At 42.5% G+C, this 26179-nt stretch overlaps 2 protein-coding genes across 2 annotated transcripts in view; both read right to left on the bottom strand.

Annotated features, from left to right (window-relative positions):
* The window catches only part of SLC2A9 (solute carrier family 2 member 9), an 89187-nt gene extending 84765 nt beyond the window's left edge, over window positions 1-4422 (bottom strand). Inside the window, exon 1 of the mRNA XM_083460712.1 lies at window positions 4364-4422. The gene's annotated coding sequence lies outside the window, so the exon portion shown is untranslated. The remainder of the gene's footprint in view (window positions 1-4363) is intronic.
* A 17347-nt stretch (window positions 4423-21769) lies between these two features.
* Window positions 21770-26179, bottom strand: part of WDR1 (WD repeat domain 1) — a 32697-nt gene continuing 28287 nt past the window's right edge. Inside the window, exons 12-16 of the mRNA XM_083460733.1 lie at window positions 25575-25662; window positions 24585-24695; window positions 24050-24223; window positions 23455-23599; window positions 21770-22864 (exon numbers count right to left, since the gene is read on the bottom strand). Of these exons, the coding sequence (XP_083316859.1) occupies window positions 22755-22864; window positions 23455-23599; window positions 24050-24223; window positions 24585-24695; window positions 25575-25662 (628 nt within the window). The 3' untranslated portion in view covers window positions 21770-22754. The remainder of the gene's footprint in view (window positions 22865-23454; window positions 23600-24049; window positions 24224-24584; window positions 24696-25574; window positions 25663-26179) is intronic.

The raw sequence follows: 26179 nt of genomic DNA, 5'->3' as shown, positions 1-26179 counted from the left end.
CTTGCCTCTTGGGTGGGCCGGCCTTAGATTTGACAACAGTCTTGCAATTTTTATTTAGTGCTGCACTGAAAAATATGCTTTCAGAGTCTTCAAATGCTGTTCATATTAGAAGTAAGAAGTATTTATATTAGCGTGGGAAATATGGCCCCTTCAAGGTCAGGAGCATAGATGGCACTTTCAGCCTGCAAAACATTTTGGATTAGCAAACAAGATATGAAGGATTTAAGTTCGATAACTCAGGGCATGTCTGAAAAGGGAATGACTGTACCACTCATGTGGCTTCAATCCAATACATACTAGAGCCCCTGGCTTAAATGGGCACTCACAGTAAGTAGCATATTTACTGGAACAGGAATACAAGGCCTTCCCATTAAACCAGCCATTCAGCAACGCTGTTGCACGAATGCTGCCACCATGCTTTCTGCCAACTCTCCATATCATCCTCTAGACCTACCTGCTGTTTGGGAACAATCATTTAATTGATGTGTTCATTATACCTACACCCCATTCCTCCTTCAAAGAACCTCGCAGCAGTTCCTGCAAGCCTTCACAGATGTCAGGGCCTGGTGGAAGCCTTGACAAATGTGTGGCGGAGGGGTTTGACCCAGGAGATGAGGCAGCGATTATGGGGCTTGCTGCCACCTGCAAGGCAGGAGCCGGGATGTGGGGAGGGGAGGAATGGCCACAGCTTCCACAGCTGGAGATGGATGTGCAGGATGCATTGGAGGAAGAGGCTGTTCAAGCAAGGCACAGGCCGGTTGAATCTTTGCCAGCCTGTGTCCTAGAACCAGGAGGGGCTTGGAGAGGGAAGAGCAGTGATGGCTTTCATGGAAGAGAAGCCTCAGGTTGCACACGCACACCCCATCAGATGAAGGTGATATGAGTAAAGAAAACTGCTCCTTTTCCCTTATGGGGTGCCAAGAGCCCATATAGAGTCCTTCTGTAGGTTCTCTATTGGTAGGAGAAAATAACAGAGACCAACCAGAGAATATTGAGAAGCAAAGCAGCTAGTAAGCCTGATCTTTATTAACTGTTGCAACAGGGTGCTCACAGCCACACGCAGGAAAGGAGGAGGACCTAGAACAAAGGTGTGCCCGCCCTTATATAGACATTTTAAATTGCCCGCCCTGGAGTCCAAGACCACCCTCAGAAACATCATACATACTGTAAGGGCAGACTTTCGTTGATAAACAAAAACAAAGAATCAAGAGAGAAAGAGAAAAAAGAAGAAGGATATAAAGTCCTCCTTCACAGGTAGATCTTCGCTTGTCTCACACAGAGAAAGGTGAGCCCTCCCAGCTCTCACCTGAGAGCCTTCCTTTCTCCTCCCAGCCTCCCACCTGGGAGTTCTTCCCTTCCCTGCCTCTCACACAAGGTCCTTCATCACCTTCATCTGCATGTTAACCAGGCCTTGAGCCTGGGTTGGGGATCACGCACAATACAAAAAATTGATATGAAAAAGCAAAAGAGAAAGAGAAAGAAACAATAGAGATACGGAGACAGAAGGAAGAGATGGGGGGGGGGGAGCAAAGGAAGCTGAAGTAGTTAAGCATTAACACAATTTCCAAAAGAGGTACTTCCGATTTTCCATTGGGTTCATGCCATTGGAACCATTGGTCAATACGAACGTCTGTCTACTCCACTTTCTGTCAGACACATTTCCTCTAACTTAAAGCATTCATTCATTTCAGTCCCTTCAGTCCCAACAGTCATTCATTTCAGTTCCTTAAGTGAAAATAAAAAGTTCAATGTCCATAATGCCTAATGCCTAATTATAATTTCCTTTAATAAAATCATTTGTGCAGACCTAAACAATTTTCCCTAGGTGGGGAAATTTCTGCCCACGTAATTAATGTACTTAATTAATGAGGTTCCAGCCATAGTGGCTAGTGCTCAGTCAATTTGTCCTGCCTTCAAGAGACACAGCTTCGTCCAAATACATCTCTAAAGGACTGCTTTAAGACCCCTTTACATTAAAAAGTATTGTAAGCCCAAGGGTTACAATACAATCATGGCCATGTCTGCTCAGAAGTAAGACCCACTGGGGAAGTGTGTGTACATGGAAGATTGCAGTATTGGTCTCCTTTGCATTCCGTGTAACTTAAAAAACCACGATTCTGCTTATTCTACAAGCAAAGTGACACTTTTTATAAAAAGTCTTCATTTCTAGAGAAGATTTCCCCCAAATAGTAACGATATTCATGATTTGCTGATATGTTACTTATCTAAGCAACTGATCCGGTGTCTTTTTAACATGACTTCAGGGAACTGCCACTCAGCACAAAAGAGTTTTATCTGGCAGATGAAATCAGGACCACCCATCACATGATGGTAATACAGTAATGGCATTGCACTGCAAGTTGCAGCCCACACCCAATTTTTTCTTTAAAAAAAAAAAGGATGGCAGAGGAAAATGGAGACAACAGCCAAAGACACTGTGAACAAAATCAAGATCCAAATCGGGTTGGGTTTAAACCAGAAAAATCAAAGGGAGGCAAATTAACGTTTTCCCATAGTGCTCAGATAAGGTGCTACACATTATTTTTTAACCAGGGTGGAGTGACGTGACCAGTGGCAAACATTTACGGTACTATGCTGCAAAGAAATGCAGAGACCTTTATACTTTTGGAAAAATGTATGGGCCGTTATAAAAGAGGTCAACAGTTCTGGTAAATGGAACTGGTCATACTTGTCTATTGTTTCTGGCACTGCTAGGGCTATCTGTAGAGCAGAATATGTTTAAAATAAATACAATGAAATTATAATTCCAGGCTGTTCTGGAACACACTGAATTGAATGCAGTAGCAGCCAAGAGCAACAGCTATTTCGTGCAGGGCTATAGATATTTCTGGTAGGGGCACCTCCCAGTGCCTCAGGTGAGTAGCAAAGGCTGGCATAGATTTCTGCAAGAGCGCTCTGTAAAGACTGGAAACTGAGGCACATCTGATGAGCCGTGGAAGTTTATTTATGGAAATTAGGGTGTGTTTCATGGTCCCCACACATAGTCCCACTTTTGATGGTGAAATGGTCCCCTCATTCCCCTTTATCTGGTATGATAAAAGGGCTAATTTGATAAGCCACTGCATTTAAAAGAGGCTTGCATTGGGCAGGGATTTGGCTGTCAACAAAACCAATAGGACTGTAAACAGTCAATTAAATTTAATGATATCTGAATTTACCAGCAGGCTATTAGACAGAATGTGCTCATTAACTGTCCCTTCCTGGATGTCACCAGCCCATACCAATTAACTGATCTTTAGGCATTTGTGTGTCTTATGGGGCTTCTATGGTTGCCGAGGCAAAGTGTGGTTCTAAGATCCCACAGATATCACCCATACAAGTTAAGCAGATTAATATTGACCAAGAAAAAAATTCTTTACAAATTGGGTTGTAAGATTGCTTATGGTTGAGAAGCTGGATGTTTTTATGGAGGCGAGGATTGTGGTAAGAGACTTTATAGCTTTATTTTACCATACCCCCCCCCGAATTTATGGTTTGATTTTCTCCAATATTGTTGAAGACAATCAAATAGGAGGTCAAATAGGAGGTTATGCTTATATCAGTAAAGGTAAGGGCTGTTTGGACTTAGAATGCTTTTTAGCTACAATATGTACAAGCTACTAAAATTATATATTTTTTAACAAAAGCTGAAGTAAAAACTGAAAGAGACTAAAAATACATCCCTTTAATTTAACTGACATGGTACCATAAACTTAGCAGACATGGCAGGATCTAAATTTGACATTAATTGTAACATGTACCAATACTAATAGAACAAATCGATTAATGAAATAGAAAAAGACCACAAAATTTGAAGGATTGGTAAATACAGCATTGCTAAACAAAGGGAAAGGAGGATAGACAGAAACCTAAACACAAGATTATTGAGCAAAGGTTTAAAAAGCAGTTATTGCTTAACATTTTCATCAGATCACTTAAAATTTCTTTGCATAACGTGAAGTCGTTTCCTCCCATAATGTTCCGTTTTAGGGTGACCAAGAACCCAACATGGGAACAGATGAAAAGACGAGCTGATACAGAAAGGAAGAGGCTTATTCTTCAGGGGCAGAGAGCACATTTGGCCCCCAAGTGGAGATATTTCCAAACTGTGTCTCCGAATGGGTCCTTGTGAATGAATGGCTGCCATGAATATATATGGGGAAATGATGACATGCTTCACCCATTGCTGAGAAAATGCAGGCAGCCCTCACAGAAAGGGAACTGCAAGCAAGGCACATCTCACCCCTGGCAATCTGCAAGCCTTAGCCCCACACAGAAGCCCCACCCACTGTAATAATGAGAAATAAAAACAGGAATTTAGTAGAATTGAAGTCTGACAGACTGCATACTTGCCAGCACTTACTTTTTCTTTTTCAGTCCTTGTTCCTTTGCATCCCTTGTTCTTCAGACGAAAGTCTCTCTGCCATTCTTCCCAAGATGTGTCACGCTCTTTTATACATCTCTCCTCAGAGGGTTAAATGACCTTAATTTCAGTGACCTGGTTGGCTGAGCAATGCAATACGCCCACATTCTCTTTCTCCAAGGACAAATCTTTCATTTGAGGTTTTTATCAGGGGTTGGATGGCCATCTGCCATGGACACTTCAGCTGAGATTCCTGCATAGCAGGGGGTTGGACTAGATGACCATGGGGTCCCTTCCAAATCTACAGTTCCATGGTTTTATGAAATGGAGACAGAAGTCTCTTTGGCTCAGTGTTCCTTGACCCACAAGCACTAGTTTCAAGAGTCACTTCTACTCTCAGATTCTTTTCTCCTAGAAGTAGATCACGTATCCTAGAAACATTTTTTCTTGTGTTGCTTGGCATGGATATACAAGGAAGTTGGCTCAGCTGTGAGAAGACAAATTCATTACAGGAGATTGGTTCATTATTCACCCAACTGGATAGCACTCTTACATTCTTTACATTTTAAAAGAAAGTAAAACAAGTTGTGTGTATTCTATATGTTCTAGGTAATTTTCCGGTTGATATTATTTTTACCAGGGACTGACTTAATTCTCAGAACATGAACATGAACATTTCCAATTTCAAAAACTGGAAATGCTTAATCTTTCACCTTTATTTCACCTAGAAGCAGTCACATCATCTAAAGGTCATTTTTCTTGGGCCTGAGGTATGAGGACTTGGGAGGTGGCTCAATAGAGACAAGACAAATCAGTTACTAAAGACTGATTTACTACCCATTTGAATAGCTCTCCTACAGTCATTCACCCTTTTTTTAAAGAAAAAACAATATCAATGATATGTTCTTGGCAATTTTCCCATTGATATAAATTTCACCAATTACTGGTTTGATTCTCAAACCATGAACCCACCCCTGCTGAGAACAATGCAATGTTTTGTATTATGTAATTAGAGTGTATAAAGTTTAGGCAGAGACAGGCTTTCTTAACTTTAGGACACCCCACCTCTGAATGTTGCAAGTTTCTATCAAAGGCAGTATCAGTCCAGGATCTCGAAACTTTATTCAGATATTTTACCTGAGGAGAAACCTCCAAATTTGTTTCTTTAAAAAAATGACCTTTCTTTTAAAAAGTGACATTTCAGGGACAATGCTCACTTTAATCAGCAGTATAAAATTAATCCATGCCAACAGTATAAAACTTGTACTTGACAGGAATCCCAATATTTATGGATCTTACATAAAGGTTGAAGAGATATTATTGTAGTATCCTCCCAAAAGGGGCTGATGTCCAGCATGCATAATTCAATGATTAAAAAAACCCCTGCCAATTTAACGTTGGCTGAAGCACCGCAAAAAAGGGGAACTTGAAAGCCAGTTTTATATCTGCCTTAGCAGATATAAAAAGGTAAAAGGTAAAGGATCCCTGGATGGTTAAGTCCAGTCCAAGGCAACTATGGGGTGTGGCGCTCATCTTGCTTTCAAGCCAAGAGAGCCGGCGTTTGTCCACAAACAGCTTTCCGGGTCATGTGGCCAGCATGACTAAACTGCTTCTGGTGCAACTGGACACCGTGATGGAAACCAGAGCGCACGGAAACACCATTTACCTTCCCACCGGAGCGGTACCTATTTATCTACTTGCACTGGCGTGCTTTTGAACTGCTGGGTTAGCAAGAGCAGGGACCGAGCAACAGGAGCTCATCCCGTCACGGGGATTTGAACCACTGACCTTCTGATAAGCAAGCCCAAGAGGCTCAGTGGTTTAGACCACAGCACCACCTGTGTCCCTCAGATATACCCCACCGTCCTCACTAATTTTGTGCAATGCTGTAGATGTGCTAGCTTACAACTTATCTCTCCATGCACGCACAATTTGGCATCACATTTTAAGCTCATAGCCAGATAAGGAGGATGAAGCACTTGGATCCAGCAAATATGCCCCATATTATCCTAGTCCTATACTGCATCATGGTCTTCCTCAGAGCTTTTCTTCTAAAAAAAAGGTACCGGTACTGTGTACCCTTGAGAACCCCCAGAAAAAAAAAGCAGTGGTCTTCCTACATTGCCAGAGGGATTCTCTTGTGAGTTGTGCCATACCTGTTTGTTGCTCACATCAGTAGCTGGCAGGATGGCTTAACAGGTGGGAAATATGCAGGGCTCAGGGGATCCCCTTTGTTGCAGGTGGGGTGAGAGTGGTGGTGCCAGTGGTGCTAGTGGCTTGGTGTGCTGTGTTTAGCTGTATTGAAATTAATGATGATACTAGTCATGAAAAAGAACGAAGCAAGTTTTTAACACACTTAGGGTTGGGTGGGTGTGTTGGGGACAGAGGTGCAATATGGCACAAGCTGGTGGTTGATGGGGGGGGCGCATGTGGTTGCGAGGTGTAGTTTCCCACAACAGATTCTCAGGTATCCAAATGGGCACATGGGCCACAAAAGGTTGGTCATTCTTCATCCAACCATTGCACCACACTGTCATATTATCCCACTGTCAAAGAGAAAGGCATTGCACATAGTATCCACTAGGTGGTTTCCCCTGTGGGCATTTTTTTCACCTCATAATTTTAAATATGCGCAAACCAATGAAAGTGTACCTTCCTCAACAAGCCTGAATTAAGCCCATCAGTAGTTTTCTCCAAATTTGGAAAAGAATATACAGTGTGCCTTTGTGAAAATTATAGTGTCAATGCGCCAATTTTCAGCACTTTAAAAATCGTTTTTCCTGTGGCATTTTTTTATTAGGCCAGTGTAAAATTTGGCACATTCATAGACCCCATCATATAGATGTATTTCATTGTGCAATACCATGCATGCTTTCCTTATCCATTGTTTGTATATGTTATGTTGGCTGAATCTTTATTCTGTTATATTGAAAACTAAAAAAAAAAAAAGTGTGTGTGTGTGTGTGTGGTGGTGGGGATTAGGTAGAACATATTAAGGGAAAATCTAATCTGGATATTAGCAAAGCATGCCTGTCTGTGGTCAGGTCAGAACTCACCCCACAGAAGATTCAGCTGAAGAATAAGCAGCTAAAAGGCACTCTCATGTCTTGACTGCCTCCTCCAGCACAGAGGCAGATCCAGAATAACTCCCAGGCTATGTGCTTCAAGGGGAGTGAAACTCCGTCCAGAACAGCCTTGATATAGAATGAGGAAAGGGCAACATTTCAATTTCTCTCACTTTCTCCTTTTTCCAATCTGAAGTACAGTTCTTCATATTTTAACACCAGTTTGCAATTTTTAGAAATAGTCCCCAAGAAAATTCATCAGCTAATCCTTCCCACTATTGCATATTTCTATGCATTTTTGCCTAATACGCACTTCTTCTTTTTGCAAAGCAATGTCCTCTAATATAATACATTTTTGTATGTTGTCATAATGAGAATAAATGTATTTTAATGGGCATTTTCCTGCTAGCATGTTCATTTTTGTACACGTTACTAGGTTGGACAGCTCTATTGCAAAATTCAGAGGAGTCCAATTTTTGAAGGGTGGCTGTGTTTTGGTTTGCATATTATTATTTCAGAAAGTACAAATAAGGTAGGTTCACTTTTAAATGCAAAGTGAATCTTATTTCTCCCCCATCTTTATTCAAACCTGGCTCAGTCCCAGTCCCAGCCAATGGTACTGCTATCTTGTCTAAATTAATATTCAGTTTATTAGTCCAGATATTTGCTGATCTCAAGATTTTCATTGCCTTTCTCAGTCTGAAGGAAAGAGGGACAGAAATATATACCAAGACACTTCCAACTCATCGTGTGTGTGTGTGTTGTTTAGGCTTTTATATCTGTGCTGTTAAAGTTTCTCAAATGAATCCAAGTTCCAAAGCTGTTTTTTTTCCAAAGCTGTAGAATTCCTCCATGCCTTTGCCACCAATAATTTTCCTTCTAGGAAAAATACAATCATTAAATTTTCATTGTCTCCTTCAAAGAACCCAAGAACAGTGTTGTTTTTGGATCCTTATATATTAGTTGAAAAGTTATTTGTTGACATCCTTACTCCAAAGAGTACTGTTTGTGGAAATATCAGCCTGCAGAATCATACGCCTCCAACATTTTTGGTCTTGTGAAGATGCCTCCTATTTGCAAAGGCTTTTGCAAAATCTTTATGGATTTTCCTATATGCTTACTATGATAGATCCTAATGGCTTCTAATCAAGATTCTGTTTCACTGCTGTTCCTCAGTTTTGGAACCCAAACTTTACCCCTATACAATTGTTAACCCTGCTAGTGTCTCTGTAGATTCCCATATTGGTTGTTAATGGTTGGCCTGCCTGATATTTATGAATGGGTTTCTAATAAAATGTATGACCTGATGTGCTTGCCTTCAGCTGACTGGCTCTTGCTCCATTTTATCCTTTAAATGGTCTCAAGAGAGATGAACGATGCCATTTCCTTTACTGACACGGCTCTCTCGCTTAAAATAGTTTATGGTGTAGGAAAGTTTGCATTGGGGACCTTTGTGGGGCCAATTTCTTTGGCCTTTTCATCTGCACATGAAAAGTAACTTTTAGAAAAGGGTTCTCCTATCACCCTACTGGTTCTGCCTTTCACCATCAAGAATGATTTAGTCCTGACCTTACTTCTCACATATTTAGGATACCCCAAACTAGCTATGGTTTATTTTTACATGCGTTAAAGTTGGTAATAAATTTACATGAGCTGGGAAGAGTGACAATACTGTATTTTGTTAGAGATCCCCAATCCCTCTTTGCTCCACTTTTATTTCCCTTCTTTTGTTTCCCTAGTGAATGAAAAAGTTGGACAACGTTTCCATAGTTTTTCTTGGAATATTCATAGAAAATACATGCAACAGGCATAACACCTCAGGGATCAGTCATGATATTCAATTCAAAGTATTCAATTGCTTTAGTTTTTGTATAATTGCTTTTTTATAATTGCCCCAAAGTTCATGTTCTTTAATTTTTCTAAGATTTTCGCCAAAGAAACTCCAGCGGGTGCAGAATGCTGCAGCGAGGCTCCTCACAGGGTCTCTGCCATGGGAGCATATTCACCCAGTGCTTTTCCAGCTGCACTGGCTCCCGGTGGAGTACAGGGTCAGATTTAAGGTGCTGGTTTGACATTTAAAGCCCTTTATGGCCTAGGACCCTCATACCTACTGGACCGCCTCTCCCGGTATGCCCCACGGAGAGCCTCAAGGTCCATAATTAGCAACACCCTAGTGGTCCCGGGCCCTAAGGAAGTTAGATTAGCTTCAACCAGAACCAGGGCCTTTTCAACACTGGCCCTGGCCTGGTGGAATGCTCTGTCTCATGAGACCAGGGCCCTGCAGGATCTGATTTCTTTCTGCAGGGACTGTAAGACAGAGTTGTTCCGCCTGGCCTTTGGCTTGGAGCCAATTTGATTCCCTCCCCCTCTTTCTTTTTTCTTTTTTCTTTTTCCTTTCTCCTCCTGTGATGAGGCTGCATTTTAATATTTCAATGTTTCAGTATTTTAATGTTGTATTTTAATCTTGTTTTTAAGTTGTATTCATTCAACTTGTTTTTATTATTGCTTGTTAGCTGCCCTGAGCCCAGCCTTGGCTGGGGAGGGCGGGGTATAAATAAATATTATTATTATTATTATTATTATTATTATTATTATTATTAAAGGTGCTACCAATTCATTGTATGTTTCCAACCTTTTATCTTTGTTTTTTTTAATTGAAGCAACTGCACTGCCTCCTTTCTCATGTTCAAACACATTTCATAATTAATATGAAGTCCAGAAAGCAATGCAAAGTCCTCCCATTTTGGCATTACACTTTGGCCTTTTCCAGACTTGAGAACGTTAAAGCAATGTCATCCACAGATTCAATATCTATTGTGTATTCTCTATCTGTATTTCTTTATCCCTCTAGTACCTCTTATAATGTTTGCTAATGGTTTCCCTGAAAATGCAGTGGAGATAATAGACAGCCCTGTTTTGTTTCCCACCTCAGGTGTTACTGGTAAGTCCAGATCATTTGTCTACACCGCCATCATACTATCCTTGTACAGTTGTTTAAGTAAAGGTTTAAACAGATTATCCATCTGCATACTTTTACATAACTCTAGCAGGAAATTCCATTCTACACTATCAAAAGCTTTGGCAGAGTCAAGAGATATAATTGCTAATTGTTTCATTGCTAATATAAATGGTATTTAAAATTATCTGTATAGGATCTGCAATGTGTCTCCTTAAGGTCCATTCTCTCCAGGTTTATGGTTCTTTGTCTTTAAAGCAGTGTTTTTCAACCTTTTTTGGGCAAAGGCACACTTGTTTCATGAAAAAAAATCACGAGGCACACCACCATTAGAAAATGTTAAAAAAATTAACTCTGTGCCTATATTGACTAAAGTAATTCTCTTGAATAGGAATCAAATAAACACAAAGAAAGTATTTTATAATTACTTTATTATGAAATAGTAAGTAAACAGAAATGCCCATACTGCTGCTTTGAAAATCAAGCAAATGTCCTTGGGAAAGGAGCACTAACCATTTTCTCTTATGCCATTTCCCCAGTGTAGATTGCAAAGAAAAACATAGCAATACCGTATAGGACATATGTTTTCCACTGTGTAGCTATCAGCCGTTCCAGGAGGGGGACAGGAGTGATTTATTTTGATGAAATGGTGTGGAAGGTGGTTATTCTTCTCTGAATGCTGCTTCTTCAAACTCTATAGTAACCAGTTGGGACGGCTAATTAATGAAAAACCTTTACCCCACCAGCAGCTTGAAGATGATCTCCCACATCATACCTACTTTTGCCCCAGGGTTAGACTAAACCATGGAACTGCATGCACTCCATCCAAGGCGCTTTGACAATGTGTTTATCTAGATGGATTTGATGGAAGCTTGGAGGGTAAGGAGTGGTTCCCAATCCTGCACGTGTTCAGGAAGGGCCAAGAAAAATCTCGCCTCAGCTTGGAGCTAAGCAACTGTCAAATTGTTACATTGAGTTAACAGAACTTTAAAAATAAAAATTCATTGCTCATCCAGTCATTTATTCCTTAGGTCAAACTTTAAATGAGAAGCAATGGGCTGTTATTTTAGTTGACCTGCTTATAAAGCTGATAAATTAGGGTACTCTTTGGAGCTAATTATTTTTTCTGCGCAATCAAGTTCTTATTGATAATGGATATGCTAATGAAACTTGCCTTACAATGACAGGTTAAAGAAATATACTTGAGAAATCTTCTCTTAATTTCTATAACAGAAATGTTGATGGAAAAGACACCATGCCAATTATTTTTTATTTCCTTTCCAAATTATTACAAATCAAACCCAAGTACAGTAATTCAATTCAATACAGTTTCCAAAACAGGTTTCCCGCTCCTGTTACAAGGTATGTCCAGGATATGCCCCGACTGCTGCGTCAGTTCTCACTTAATCTCTAGTTGACATCACTTCACAGTTTCCATTGATGGAAATACGTTTATTACTAATGCATCGGAAGCATGCAAGGTTCACAAGCACCCACACATTGGCGGCCAGCTATGTGATTAGCAGCCTGATTCATGATCTAGTTAAATCATTATCCTTCTATTTAAATATTTATATCTGTTTGAAATACTTCAGTGTTTATATGACTGGGTAATAAATTGGGCTGTAGGTATGAATGTTCCTCTAAATCTTTTGGCTATTTAAAATTAAAGTAGAAGAGAGCAAAAGGCACAAACTTTCTAACTGCCATTTTTTGTGAAGTCCTAATGGTAAAAGGGACCCCATGAATTTTCTCCCATCAGAGGGCTTCACGAGAAGGGACGTGTGGCAGGAGTTATTACCACATGTGCAAAATTCAAGAGGTACCAAGAAAAATATACTTTCTTGCCACAATATGTCACTAAGAATTATTCTTTTGTGAAACTAGCGTTCAAGTATGTTGTCTGTGAGTGTGCTTTGGGGGCATGACCAGAAGAAGAAAGGACTAAGAAGGGGGAAATTGCAGCTTCCATCCCAGCCCCTCAGCTTGAGCTGCTCAAAGATGGGTTTTATCCATCCGCCTGTCAGGTAACTTGAATGTGATACTGCTTGTTTGCTTCCTTGCTAGAGTGTTTGCCCATATTACTTCAGTCTGACAGTTTTCATTACTTGCAGCTGGTGTGGGGAAGTTTTTCTACACGTGGACCAGTGTCCCAACTTCAGTTGGCTGGTATAAGAGCAGACCAGTGGTGGTACAGTAGGGTTAAACCAAAAGTGGGGAGACACCAACAGGACTTACCCCCTTGGACTGCTACCTGTGTGGCTGAACCATTGAGCAAAATAAGCATGTGCTTAGGGCATCAAGGGAAGGGGGGCACCACAGAAATTTCCCATTGCTGGATTTACCATGGACCCTGTGGTGCAGCAGAAACAGGTTCCACAAAAAAGGCTCCCACAATATGTGCGTCATGAGTTCAGTGCAACAAAAAATGTAAAAACAAGATTCAGTCATGCTGAACTTTATACAAATAATTGTAGAAGACAATATTTTATGGTTTATTGTTGTTTATATTTTGAATTATATATGGGGGCACCAAAATATTTTCTTAGGGCCTGTAAAGGTCTTAATATGGCCCTGACTGCTACTTTGGTGAGGCATAAGGACACCCTCCATCAGTTAGGAACTGAATTGTTAGCCATGTCCCAGAGAACAGATTTGTGACCCTGATCTGTGGGGGGAGCCTGGGTGGGGGAAAGTCTGGTTCTAACATATTCCCCCCTGAGTGGGAGGAAGACACAGCATAGTTACGGATATAATAGTCCTTAGACTATCATAGTCCTTAGACTATCACATTAGTCCTTAGCTGGACCATGAAGAAGGCTGATTGCCGAAAAATTGATGCTTTTGAATTATGGTGCCCATGAACTGCAAGAAGATCAAACCTCTCAATTCTGAAGGAAATCAGCCCTGAGTGCTCACTGGAAGGACAAATCCTAAAGCTGAGACTCCAATACTTTGGCCACCTCATGAGAAGAGAAGACTCCCTGGAAAAGACCCTGATGTTGGGAAATATGGAGGGCAGAAGGAGAAGGGGATGACAGAGGACAAGATGGCTGGACAGTGTTCTCAAAGCTACCAGCATGAGTTTGACTAAACTGTGGGAGGCAGTGGAAGACAGGAGGGCCTGGCGTGCTCTGGTCCAGGGGGTCACGAAGAGTTGGACACGACTAAACGACTAAACAACAACAACAACAACAGACTATCATCTTATCCCTAACTTTTGTTACTTTTATTGTAATTATGTAATTTTATTGTATGTAATTTTATTGTAGCATGGTGTCGATATGTGTTTGAATGAGCCTGTAGCATGGAGTTACCATGACTCTGTCTCTATTTTTATATCAGTTCCAGTGTTTATAGGCAGGAGAAGGTATAGCTTGGGCGTGGGAGCTGATTATTATTTGGGATCAAATAGTAATCCCAGAATCATTAATTCCCCTCACCCCCAGCCTGTTAATGTAACTGCATTTTAGAAGCTGCATGCTCAATTCAAAGAGGCGTTTGATGCCACACATAATTTTGTCCTCCTCAGAACAATTCCTGAGTGACCGCTGCCAGATAAGGCATCCTTTGTGTTGTATGGGGACAGTATTTGGACTAATTTGTTGTGTGAAAGCTGGAAAGGAGCTAGTACGCTCTGGACAGTGAGCACTTTATAAATCACTGGCAATTCTACCTGGAGAACTCTGGAAGCATTAATCTGCAATTTAGTTTATTGCACAGAGAAAACCATAATTACACAGAAAATGGATGCTATCTGCAGAATAATCTCTTTCCAAATCAAACAATCAACGTGACTGATAAGGCATGAACAAAATGGCACAATAAAACTTCTGTAACAAAATATGGATATGAAAGGGATTTGCTACCATTTGACAAATGGCAGCAAAGAAGTTACCTGCTGACCTAGGTGAATTGCACGATTTTATGCAGGGAGAGTTTGATGTAGGCCTCTGAAGAGGCCCATCATTTGGTTTGAGAGACCCTGGTCAAAATGTCCTATTGATGGGTCTTGGCAGGTTTACCTGGTGACATTGGTGACCCAAATAGCACTGCCAGTTGCGTCTAGTCACTATTTAAACTTACCACTCAGCCCCAGAACACTGCTATGTCAGGGGAACATTATGGGTTATTAAAATGGCTGGTGCCATTTTAAGGGCATTCGTGATGGGCACCGAAAGAGCCAGAAGCTGCCTGAGGATGCCAGATGCTGGCGCAGAGCCCGTCGATCTTTCCCCTAAATACTCTTTGCACATAAACATTGAAAGGTTGTGAACGCTGTTGGGCTTTTGAGCCAAGCCTCTCATGCTATTGTCAGAGGTCCACCAAATAGCTACCAGGTCTTGCTGCAGCTGCACAAAGGGCGGAGATAGCGCCTTCTTTTCCTGGCAGAATGCACCAGAACGTATGACACAGCATACACATACCATGTGAATGGCAATGGCCATAAACTTGACAAGGGCGCTCCCCTCAAATATTTTTTTTGGGGGGGGCAGAAGGGACCTCAGCCCCTAGGAGTTGGCTCCTATGGCCTCTTGCTATATGTTATACATCTGAACCACCTGAAACAGGGGACTCTCATGGGTTTGATAAAGCTGTGACTCCGTTTCTGCATTAGGCTCAAGATAATAATCTATAATCTGATAAAAGTCCTCTAAAGTGGGCGGGAGCTTTGTTTTTGTTTTCGCTTGGGCAAGGCTTTGGAATTTCAACAAGACACGTATAGCATTTTATTGTTGCAATTTGTAAAGACTGTCAATATGTCTTAACAATGTGCCTATTCACAGCATTTTATAGCAAAGCTGGGCTGGTCATGGGAAAAGATCATAGGGCCGGAATTTCTTAGATGTCAAAGATAAGAAGAGGATAAAGACATTGTTTTGTAATGGAAGAAATTATAATGTTTGCTTATTAGAAAGTCCAACCAGCCAGCGTTTTACAAGAGGACACACCAACAGCGTCCCACATGCCTGTTCCACCCATCCTCCTCTGAATTCCAATCACTACCAATAATGTTCTGCTACATAGGCTGCCCTGCATTCAGCTCAAGCAGGTTTAGGTTTAGGTCTGCTGTATTTATGAATCACTTCCCACAAGGAACGGTCCCAAAGTGATATGCAAGTATAAAATGCAACAAAATACATATAAATATACACACACACATATATAAACATATTAAAAACATAGTCCAATGACTGGTGTCACCCAAAGGCCTGGGAGAACAAAAACATATTTGCCTGGCACCAGTAGCATAGCATGTGTTGCCAGTGCCTGGGGCCACGTGGATTTGGGGAACAGAGTACACATGCGCATTCAACTGCCTGACAGTGTCCACATCACCCAGGAGATGGCAGTCACAGAGATAAGAAGAGTCATTCCGTTGTCTGGAGAGGTAACTTCCTGGTTCTCATAGAGAAGCTGTTTTCAATGGAGCCCAGTGACAGAAGCACACCGCTGTATTGAGGCGGCACCAGGTTTTGCAATTTTGTACCCATTAACAATTTTGCACCTGTGGCAACCACTCCTGTGTCCCCCCCCCCCATCTGCATCAGCTTTGAACTTGTTTTTATTGTCATATCACTTCAGGAAGTTTTATGGATAGTGATTCGTTAAATCAATAATAAATATTGGCTGCGGGTGATGATAGCTGGAATTCAACATCATGTAAAGAATCACAGGATCATTCTAAGATGGTCATTGTAGGCAGCAACACGCAACACACACACACACACACACACACACACACACAACACACACTTCATATTAGGAAATACAGTATCAATAAACTAAACCTGAAGCAGAAGTCCCAACTGGGCTGGAGATCTATCTTACGATTATGTTTAATCCAGCCCTGCTCTAATCACCTTTTAATAGTTGTGTACCACTGCAAACTTTGTTGTAGTTTGGGTGTTTTTTTTAAGTGTAGCTGATCCTTCTGATTCCACCTGGGTTTTTTTGGGGGGAGGTATTTATTAAGTATATATGACAACCAGTGGCGTAGTGTGGGGGGTGCAGGGGAGGCTGGCCGCACCAGGCGCAACATCTGGGGGTTAGGGTTAGGGGGCGCAAATCCACGGGTTAGGGGGCGCAAATTACTTGCCTTGCCCCGGGTGCTGACAACCCACGCTACGCCACTGATGACAACTTAGTCACATAGGTAGCAAATCCCTCTGATTTTATTTGGGCTCGTCTATAAATAGGCAAGACTTTTTCCTTTCTATTTCATTGTACAAGGCCAAGTTGTGATTTTTATACCCCATTTATAATTTTCTAATTGTATTCATTCACCTCTGGTTTCCCCCCTCTTTTTTTTACTTTTAACAAAAGCTCCCTGTGTTGAACTTTTTTGTTGTTACTGCTTTTCTCTTTGTGGGCACAAATAAACCCTACTTATGTGGGCAAGAAACACTGGAGGGAAGAAATAAAGAAGAATGGGAAACCTAAGAGTGTGTCTCTATAACAGCAGAACTTCAACATGGCATTATTGGAAACAATCATTTTCAGCCACCGACAAAGCGCAGAGCAAAAGCTGTGATAGGATGCTGGGAGATTACTGCAGGGACAAGTGGAGTCACATCGGAAAAGACATGTGACCCTGCTTAAGAACTGGAACAGCAAACAGATTATTGCCATTGAGACAGAATCCCGTGTTTTATTGGGATCATTTAATCAGGATGTAGGTAATTATGCTATATTTATGGGGGCAGGTATAACAAGGTTGGTCAATGAATGGAGCTATTTAGTTAAGCAACAAAACCACAGGGCAACTCAGGTTGCTAAAACCAAGAACATAACGAACTCAGAACTGTACTGCCGCACAACTCTTATTATGAGGACTCACTAGGTCTGTTCATTCAAATTCTTGCAGTGCAAGAGGGTTAAACCAAGTGGAACCAATGCGCCATCTGGTGGTGGGATGCCAACATACGTAAGTCACCACAGTACAGTGGTACCTTGGTTTAAGAACAGTCCTGCCTACGAACAATTCGGTTTACGAACTCCGCAAAACCGGAAGTAGTGTCCTGGTTTGAGAACTTTACCTCAGTCTAAGAATGGAAGCCGAACAGTGGAAGGGCACTGGCAGTGGGAAAATGCACCTTGGTTTAATAATAATAATAATAATAATTTATTATTTGTACCCCGCCCATCTGGCTGGGTTTCCCCAGCCACTCTGGGCGGCTTCCACAGAAACCAAAAAACACTAAAATATCATACATTAAAAGCTTCCCTGAATAGGGCCGCCTTAAGATGTCTTCTGAATGTCAGGTAGTTGTCCATCACCTTGACATCCGATGGGAGGGCATTCCACAGGGCGGGCGCCACCACCGAAAAGGCCCTCTGCCTGGTTCCCTGTAGCTTCGCTTCTCGCAATGAGGGAACCGCCAGAAGGCCCTCGGCGCTGGACCTCAGTGTCCGGGCAGAACGATGGGGGTGGAGACGCTCCTTCAGGTATACTGGGCCGAAGCCGTTTAGGGCTTTAAAGGTCAACACCAGCACTTTGAATTGTGCTCGGAAACGTACTGGGAGCCAATGTAGGTCTTTCAAGACCGGTGTTATGTGGTCTCGGCGGCCGCCCCCAGTCACCAGTCTAGCTGCCGCATTCTGGATTAGCTGTAGTTTCCGAGTCACCTTCAAAGGTAGCCCCACGTAGAGCGCATTGCAGTAGTCCAAGCGGGAGATAACTAGAGCATGCACCACTCTGGCCAGACAGTCCGCGGGCAGGTAGGGTCTCAGCCTGCGTACCAGGTGGAGTTGGTAGACAGCTGCCCTGGATACAGAATTGACCTGCGCCTCCATGGACAGCTGTGAGTCCAAAATGACTCCCAGGCTACGCACCTGGTCCTTCAGGGGCACAGTTACCCTATTCAGGACCAGGGAGTCCTCCACACCAGCCCGCCCCCTGTCCCCCAAAAACAGTACTTCTGTCTTGTCAGGATTCAACTTCAATCCATTAGCCGCCATCCATCCTCCAACCGCCTCCAGGCACTCACACAGGACCTTTACCGCCTTCACTGGTTCTGATTTGAAAGAAAGGTAGAGCTGGGTATCATCTGCATATTGATGGACACCCAGTCCAAACCCCCTGATGATCTCTCCCAGCGGCTTCATATAGATGTTAAAAAGCATGGGGGAGAGGACGGAACCCTGAGGCACCCCACAAGTGAGGGCCCAAGGGTCTGAACACTCATCCCCCACCACCACTTTCTGAACACGGCCCAGGAGGAAGGAGCGAAACCACTGTATAACAGTGCCCCCAGCTCCCAACCCCTCTAGACGGTCCAGAAGGATGTTATGGTCGATTGTATCAAAGGCCGCTGAGAGATCCAGCAGAACTAGGAAACAACTCTCACCTTTGTCCCTAGCTCGCCGGAGATCATCAACCAGTGCGACCAAGGCAGTTTCAGTCCCATGATGAGGCCTGAACCCTGATTGGAAGGGATCCAAATGGTCCGCATCCTCCAGGCGTGCCTGGAGTTGTTCAGCAACCACACGCTCAATCACCTTGCCCAAGAATGGAAGATTTGAGACTGGGCGATAGTTGGCCATACTGGCCGGGTCTAAAGATGGTTTTTTAAGAAGCGGTTTAATGACCGCCTCTTTCAGCGGATCTGGGAATGTTCCCTCACAGAGGGAAGCATTCACCACCCCGCAGAGCCCATCGCCCAGCCCTTCCCGGCTTGCTTTTATTAGCCAGGATGGGCAAGGATCAAGGAGACAGGTGGTTGGTTTCACTCGTCCAAGCAGCCTGTCCACATCCTCGGGGGTAACGGATTGAAATTGATTCCATGCAACTCGACCAGACAGAGCTCTAGCACTCTCCCGCCCCAGCCCTGCTCCCACGGTGGTGTCTAGCTCCTTCCGAATATGAGTGATTTTATCTGCAAAAAACTTTGCAAAATCGTTGCAGGAGATCTTGGGGTCTTTACAAGGCCCCGGTGGTAAAGGTGGTTCCGTTAAATTGCGGACCACCTGAAAGAGTCTCCTGCTACTATTTTCTGCAGATGCAATAGAGGCGGTGAAGAAAGTCTTCTTCGCCATCGCTATCGCCACTTGGTAGGCTCGACGTTGAGCTCTAACCTGTGTCCGGTCAGATTCGGAGTGAGTTTTCTGCCACCGACGCTCTAGCCGTCTCAGCGATTGTTTCATCGCCCTCAGCTCCGAAGAAAACCACGGGGCTGTCCGTGGTTTAAGAACGGTTTCGGTTTAAGAATGGACTTCCGGAACAGATTAAGCTGGTAAACTGAGGTACCACTGTATGTAGAAGAGGTGACAGTGGACCAGAAGAGGACAGTGCTTGCTTACCTCATTTCTTCCCTGCCGTTTGCCCCTTCAAACTTACCCCCTGGCTGGCTAAGGGATATTATCTCCCTTCCCCTCTGGAAAGAAAAGCTGCCCCATCCTGTTCCCAGTTTCTTCCTCCCTCATTGCAGAGACCTGCCAGGGATGACATGACTCCCCATAACATGTAGCTTGGGCCTAAGGGGCGAGACACACTCCTCGTTTCGTGCCAGACCTGTGTACCACAATACGCTCGTCCAATGTGCAAGGCATGGTTTTGTCATGCAAGGAGTCTACACCAGGGGTCAGCAAACATTTTCAACAGGGGGGCCGGACTATATTTTGAAAAAATAATAATGAACGAATTCCTATGCCCCACAAATAACCCAGAGATGCATTTTAAATAAAAGGGCACATTCTACTCATGTAAAAACACGCTGATTCCTGGACTGTCCGCAGGCCAGAGTTAGAAGGTGATTAGGCCAGATCCAGCCACCGGGCCATAGTTTGCCTACCCATGGTTTACACAAGGTGTATACATGTAGCTATGTTAGTCTGAGTCTGGAAAAAAAAAGTGTGTGTTCTGGCTTTGATAGCAGATTATGACAGAAGTTGTTGGGAGAAGCCTGTTCTTCTTTCAGAGCTACAATTCCCAGAGTTCCCTGTGAAGAGATTAAACCACTCACAATTGTAAACCAGAGAGGAAGAGGAGTAGCCTAACAACTATTATTATTATTATCATCATCATCAACCGCCTTAACTTCTCACAATTCTTTGTGGAAAGCCAGGGCTGTTTAAAGTGGTATAAGAGCACTAAGTTCAGTGGGTCAGCAATTCACTTGGTTGCACTTCTCAAACCTGTCTCCCATGTGAGTTTTAATTCACTTCACTTTAGAAAACAGCTAGCTTGAAATGCAAGGAGCATCTGAAAGATCAGTCTCTTAAGAATGCTCTTTTTTCCTGCATTGGCAGCCTCTGCTGAGAACCATCAACTGACGCTGCATTTAAGGAAATGTGTTTGTGATATGAAAATCTGAGAAAAGGCTAAATATTGATGAATTATCATGAAATATGTATCCTCCAAGGAGATACTTGCCTTGGATAGGTATGCACAAGCTGTAAACTTGAAAGTGAGTATGACACCAGTAATTTGGAAACACTTGTATCAAAAAAAGGTACACCCATCAGGAATGCAAAGTGCCATCATTCCTAGACAGCTGCATTGTTTTCACAAGGAAGATGGAGGCATGAAAGGCAGTCTGGTGAAGCTGGACAGGTTGCACATCTGGAAATATTAGCAGAATTTTAGTAGCTTGAAACGAGCCAGCATAGAAGCATGTGGCAGGCTGCTACAGCTGGCTTTAGAAACAAGGAATCTTGCAGTTAAACTTCCTTACAATTTCAAAATGCTCCCCATAAGAAATTTTCCTTCCTCCTTAGTTTCTCATGCAGTAGCCAATTCTCTCACACACAGCTTTCCCCCCCCCCACAAGAGTATGAACTAATTATGAGTCCCACTGTAAATTTCCTTAACTTCAAGTGTTTGAATGGGGGAATGGGCTCTATACTTTCTTGTCCTATCCTATCCCACTCCCAACCCAAAGTTTCTGGTTGATGTTGATTGCAATTACCTGTTTTTCCCTCTTGACCATGCATTTTCTGCCCGGGGAAAGTGGGGAACCCCAAGTCTTTACCCACCCAGCTTTCAGAAGCAGAAGAAAAATATCCAAAATGGACTCACTCTGTAGTTGTTTAATGAGCCAGCTTCACAACCCATGTTTTGAAGCTGGCATGTTCAGAAACAAATCACTGCTTGTTGTAAAGCAGAATTCCCTGGCTCCTAAAGCTCTGGGATTTATAGAAGGCAAAACTGTACTTGGCCTGTGGAGCAGAGGAGACCTTGCAAGTCAAGGCTTTGCTCAGGCTTATGAAGGGCTCATTCATGCAGCAGTAAACCATGAATGGAAAACCACTGGCTCCCCAGTCCTAGGCTAAACCATGGTTTCACATTACTTGCAAGCACATGCAAACATGTGAGAAAAATTGAAGGGAGGTTTTTACAGTCCTAGAAATCTCACTGAAATAAATGTGACCCCACAAACTGTATTAAGCAGGAGACAAAACATACAGAAGTTCTTTATTGGGAGAAAGGTCTCTTCAGAAGAAATATTTCTGTTTCTACAGTGTTAGAGATCGCTGTTTGTTGTAATGATCAGTTCAACTCACAGTAATTGCTTTACTTTACTTTAATTCCTGTACTGAAAAAGGCGTTTTCATAATTACTGCAAATGTTCTTACATAGACATATTTCTCCTTAGGAAAGAAGGTATATTTAAAGCAGATCTAGAAGCATTCATTTCCAAACAGCAAACCATGATCAAGTATTCTCATTTGTTCAAAAAGGTAACAAAGGTATATCCGAAAAAAATGCCTTTGACGTTTATCTGTAAACTTTAATTACTAAAAGAATGGCAAAATACATCAAAACCCCACATTTCCATCTTAAAAATAACTACAAATCTGGACAGGAAATACAGAAAAGGTTTATTATGGACGTACCCCACTTTGTTATCTGGTGAAGGAAATCTGAGGCAACAATTTGGTGCATTACAGACAAGCCAATATACAGTAGCTGCACACCACAATTCATTTTTGGATCACAACTAGCATTCTTTACTATGACTGTTAGTACAGAAATGTTCTGCAGTTAGAAAAAAATGAGAATACTCTCATGCTGTACAATACCATGTGCAAGTATGTGTGTGTGACAGATATTAAAAAATAAGGAACCAAATCAATTTAAACTTTTTTTATGCCGACCTGCTAGGTTGCAGACCCTGGAATGTTCAGCACACAAAAGATTTTGCAAGCTCCAGACATAATTTAAGTGCTTCTCAAGTGCAAAGCATTACCGACTAAAGCTTTTCAAAGGTCATTTAATTACAGATACGAACATCCTCTGCAAAGATATGAGAATATGCTATAGGACCCTGGAGGTCGTGACAGATTTGTATATTTTTAAGGAAGAGAAATGCTATATTCCACTCCAGTAGTTCTAGTCCCTGATGAGCTTCTCCTGATTGAAGGCATTTTATTTGTAGGAAATGGACCACTCTTTGACAGATGCATCGTGAGATGTTGTTACCAAGGTATGTTCGTCCAGCCATGCCAAGCTGCTTACATGATGTAATCTGTGGGCATCTGACAGAAGCAACAGAAAATGTAAATTGATGCAACCAACCTCTTTCCAAATTTGCTCTTAAAAAGTTTAGCAGGAACGTACCTTTCATACCAGGGCTTGTGCATGAACTCCCCTCTCCCCTCCCCTCCCAGCACCCTTGATGTTTGCTCACCTGGCACCCCTGCGTCATTGTTGCGCACAGTGTGATGGCAACACACTGGTCAGGTCTTTAATTTCTATTCAAGGCTCTTCTAGACTCATCTTCCAGCCTCACCAACCTGCACAATCCCCTCACTCAGCCCCTATGCATGACTTCACTTCTGTTGGGAGACCCCGACATACAGGCAAGAGCCGCTGGAAGGAATTGGCAGCACACATGACAGGGGAAGAAGTGGCGACACTAAGGGCTTAACAGCAGCCGCTCTGTATCAGGCAGAATTGCGGCCTTGATGTTGAAAAACCTGTTTACAAGTCTCCATCCTTCAGGATAATTTTAGCCCCGTGATTTCCCTCAAAAAGACTATTCCCCAACTTCTGTTATTCCAAGAATGCAATGAACGATGGACACAGCACTTCAGATTTCTCCGTAATGAGAAGGCTATACTGTTACCTTGTATTTTAACTCGAGTCTCTGGGTCACTCACTGTCCAAACATAAACCATCATATCCATTCCTCCAGAAGCAAAGTGCTCGTTATCTGGTGACCAGGCAATACAAACAATCTTCGCATGGTGTCCATAGAAAATATTATGCTCCTATTGAGAAAGTGAAAGTAAGACAATCACTGATTTTTAATCCTAAAAATGAATTAACCATTGGTAAAAAAATCGAAGCTCTTTATGTTCCAATTGCACAGAAACTAATAAAACCCAATGCAAGAACTACTGAATAAATTCCAATTCAATCTAAAGAGGGGCAACAGATTCCAAGAGAGGCTTTAATAATATAAATTAATTAGGACAGCACTCAGTTCTTCCACTGCCACTTACTAAGTTGTTTTCCATTTGTATTTGCAAGACCCCGCAAAGTGTTAAGTCTTGCTTCAACAGCATTTTTATGACTAAATAAACCTGCCCATGAGGGATATTTGATCTATGTGCAAGGTTTCTACACTGAATGAATGAAGGAATCTTTATTTGCGTCAGCCATCGGCCACAGCAATAAAACAATACAGTATACAAAAAACAGAACTAAGTCCTGCTTACCGCATAGTCATCTGCAACGCTAAACACCGTGACCGCCTTGCTTGCATCGGTCACTGCCAGAAAGGCACCATCATGAGAATACGCCAAGTCAGTCACAGGACCTTTCGCTTCCAGCGTCTTTTCCTCTTTCTTTAAAGAAGTCCCCTGGATTGCATACAGGTACACTTTTCCATCCTGGAAGTTAAAATATGCGCAAGAGTCAAGCTCTCCTCAGAGTGCCCAGAGTGGCCTTGCTGGCTTTCAGATCTTTTACTGCCATGGGTGAGAAACGTCTCTCAAGCCTTGCACCAGAAACAGCTCACACCCAGTTGCTGCTTTTGCATCCGTTATTAAGGTATAGGAACAGCACGTTTATTGGAGAGAAAGAGGAGGGCAAATGGCAGAAGCAATTTACGGGATAATTAGAGCTGAAGCTAAGAGAGCATCTGAAATTACTATACTGAAAATGTTTCCACAAATGTTGCCACACTGTGGGAGCTGCCAAGTGCTTAATGAGCAGAAAAGGCTACCTTAAAGAGGAAAATAAAACCCTTACTGTTCCTCCGACGGCTGCCATGCCGCCTCCAGGATGAACTGCTACCACTTCTGGTTCAAAGCCAGGGTTATCAATTGCAAAGCACTTCTTCTTGTCCTTCATCAGAACGATCTGTAATCCGAGGAGTAGTCAAATCACATTGAGGTACTTCCACTACATGCTACAGGAGGCTTCCCTCCTCGGTCCAAAGGACCCCTTCACATGTCCAGAGCAGTGAGAGACACTTGCAAATGGGAGGCATTGCTTATTGCTGCCTTATAGGGCTGGGCAATATATAGATATATCATACTCCATATCGTTATATTGGGTTCATAATTTTTGACCTGGCAATATATCGTGACGCATGATGTGTGTGTGTGTGTGTGTATCTGCATGCGCAATATGCAAAAATCACAATGTGTGAAAACCGTGAAGCCAGCCAATGTGTCTCTAGATTCCTGCAGCCCCTGTTAACACACTGCAAACCACAGTGCCAATGAGACACAGCCACCCACAACCTTAATTTGCCTAGAGGCAAATGTAAGAGCTCAATGGGTGTGGCAGTGAGCGTGTGTTTCTGTGTGTTGCCACGACAGAGTAAGCCCAGCAGCAAGAGTTTGTTCACCCCTCAAAAAAGGAAAAAAAGTTGGCTTGCATTTACATCCGTGTAAAATAGCATAAACTCCCCCCCCGCCCACCTCAGTAATAATGTCATCAGCCTGTGCTCTCTTTCCAGCACCCAGTAACGCTTCTGCATCTAAGCACTACAAACCAGTTACCAAATATCACTTTAAATAGCACCATGAGAAATCCAAGTAGAAATAACCTGCTACACTTTCAAAACAAGTTTTAAAGTGTGCATTATGGTTAAGAAACTTATTACGCAATCCAAACCACATCTACTCGGAAGTAAGTCCTATGGAAGTCAATGGGTCTTACTCCCAGGTAAGTGGGGTTAGGATGACAGTCCTATATTGCATTACAATACAATCCATTTTTCCTGATACGCACCTCTCCAATGCATATCACCACTGCGTACCCACCAGGTCCAACTGCAATGCATTTGGGCTGAACATCCATTTTAATAACATCCTGGCCACTGAAAAGGGAAAGGGGAAAAGGAGATAATTTTTTCCTTAGCTGAAGGAGCTGAAATCACTGGCAAGAATAGAACCAAAGGACCTGAGAGCAGATACGAAGCATGGGGATTTAAGGAGTGGTACTTTGTTATCAGGAAGATGGGCAATTTGGGCAGCAGGGTAGATGTAAAGGACCACGGTGGAACAACGGAAAGCTGTAGTAGTCAATGTGCAATATACCTCACCAATTAAAAAATATGAACTAGCATTTGATACTTGGAGAAAGGCATCTTTCAGCACATTAAAGGGCGACCGAGAACATTTTGCACATCCCACATCTTTTAAGCAGCAGCAGCAGGTTTTATTCTCAGACACTTCATATTTATTTGCCTACATTGCACTGATATTTTAACTTGCTATATAAGATGAGAAACACAACTGTCCATTGCGCATTATCAATCCCATCTGCTCAGCAGTGTAAAACTGGTGCTTTTTTATAGCGCCGACCAAGGATAATGTTGGTTGCAGAAAGAACAA

The sequence above is a fragment of the Podarcis liolepis genome, assembly GCF_965112155.1.
Source record: "Podarcis liolepis genome assembly, chromosome: 9".
Taxonomy (NCBI): domain Eukaryota; kingdom Metazoa; phylum Chordata; class Lepidosauria; order Squamata; family Lacertidae; genus Podarcis; species Podarcis liolepis.
This window is presented reverse-complemented; position numbering and strand designations above follow the sequence as displayed.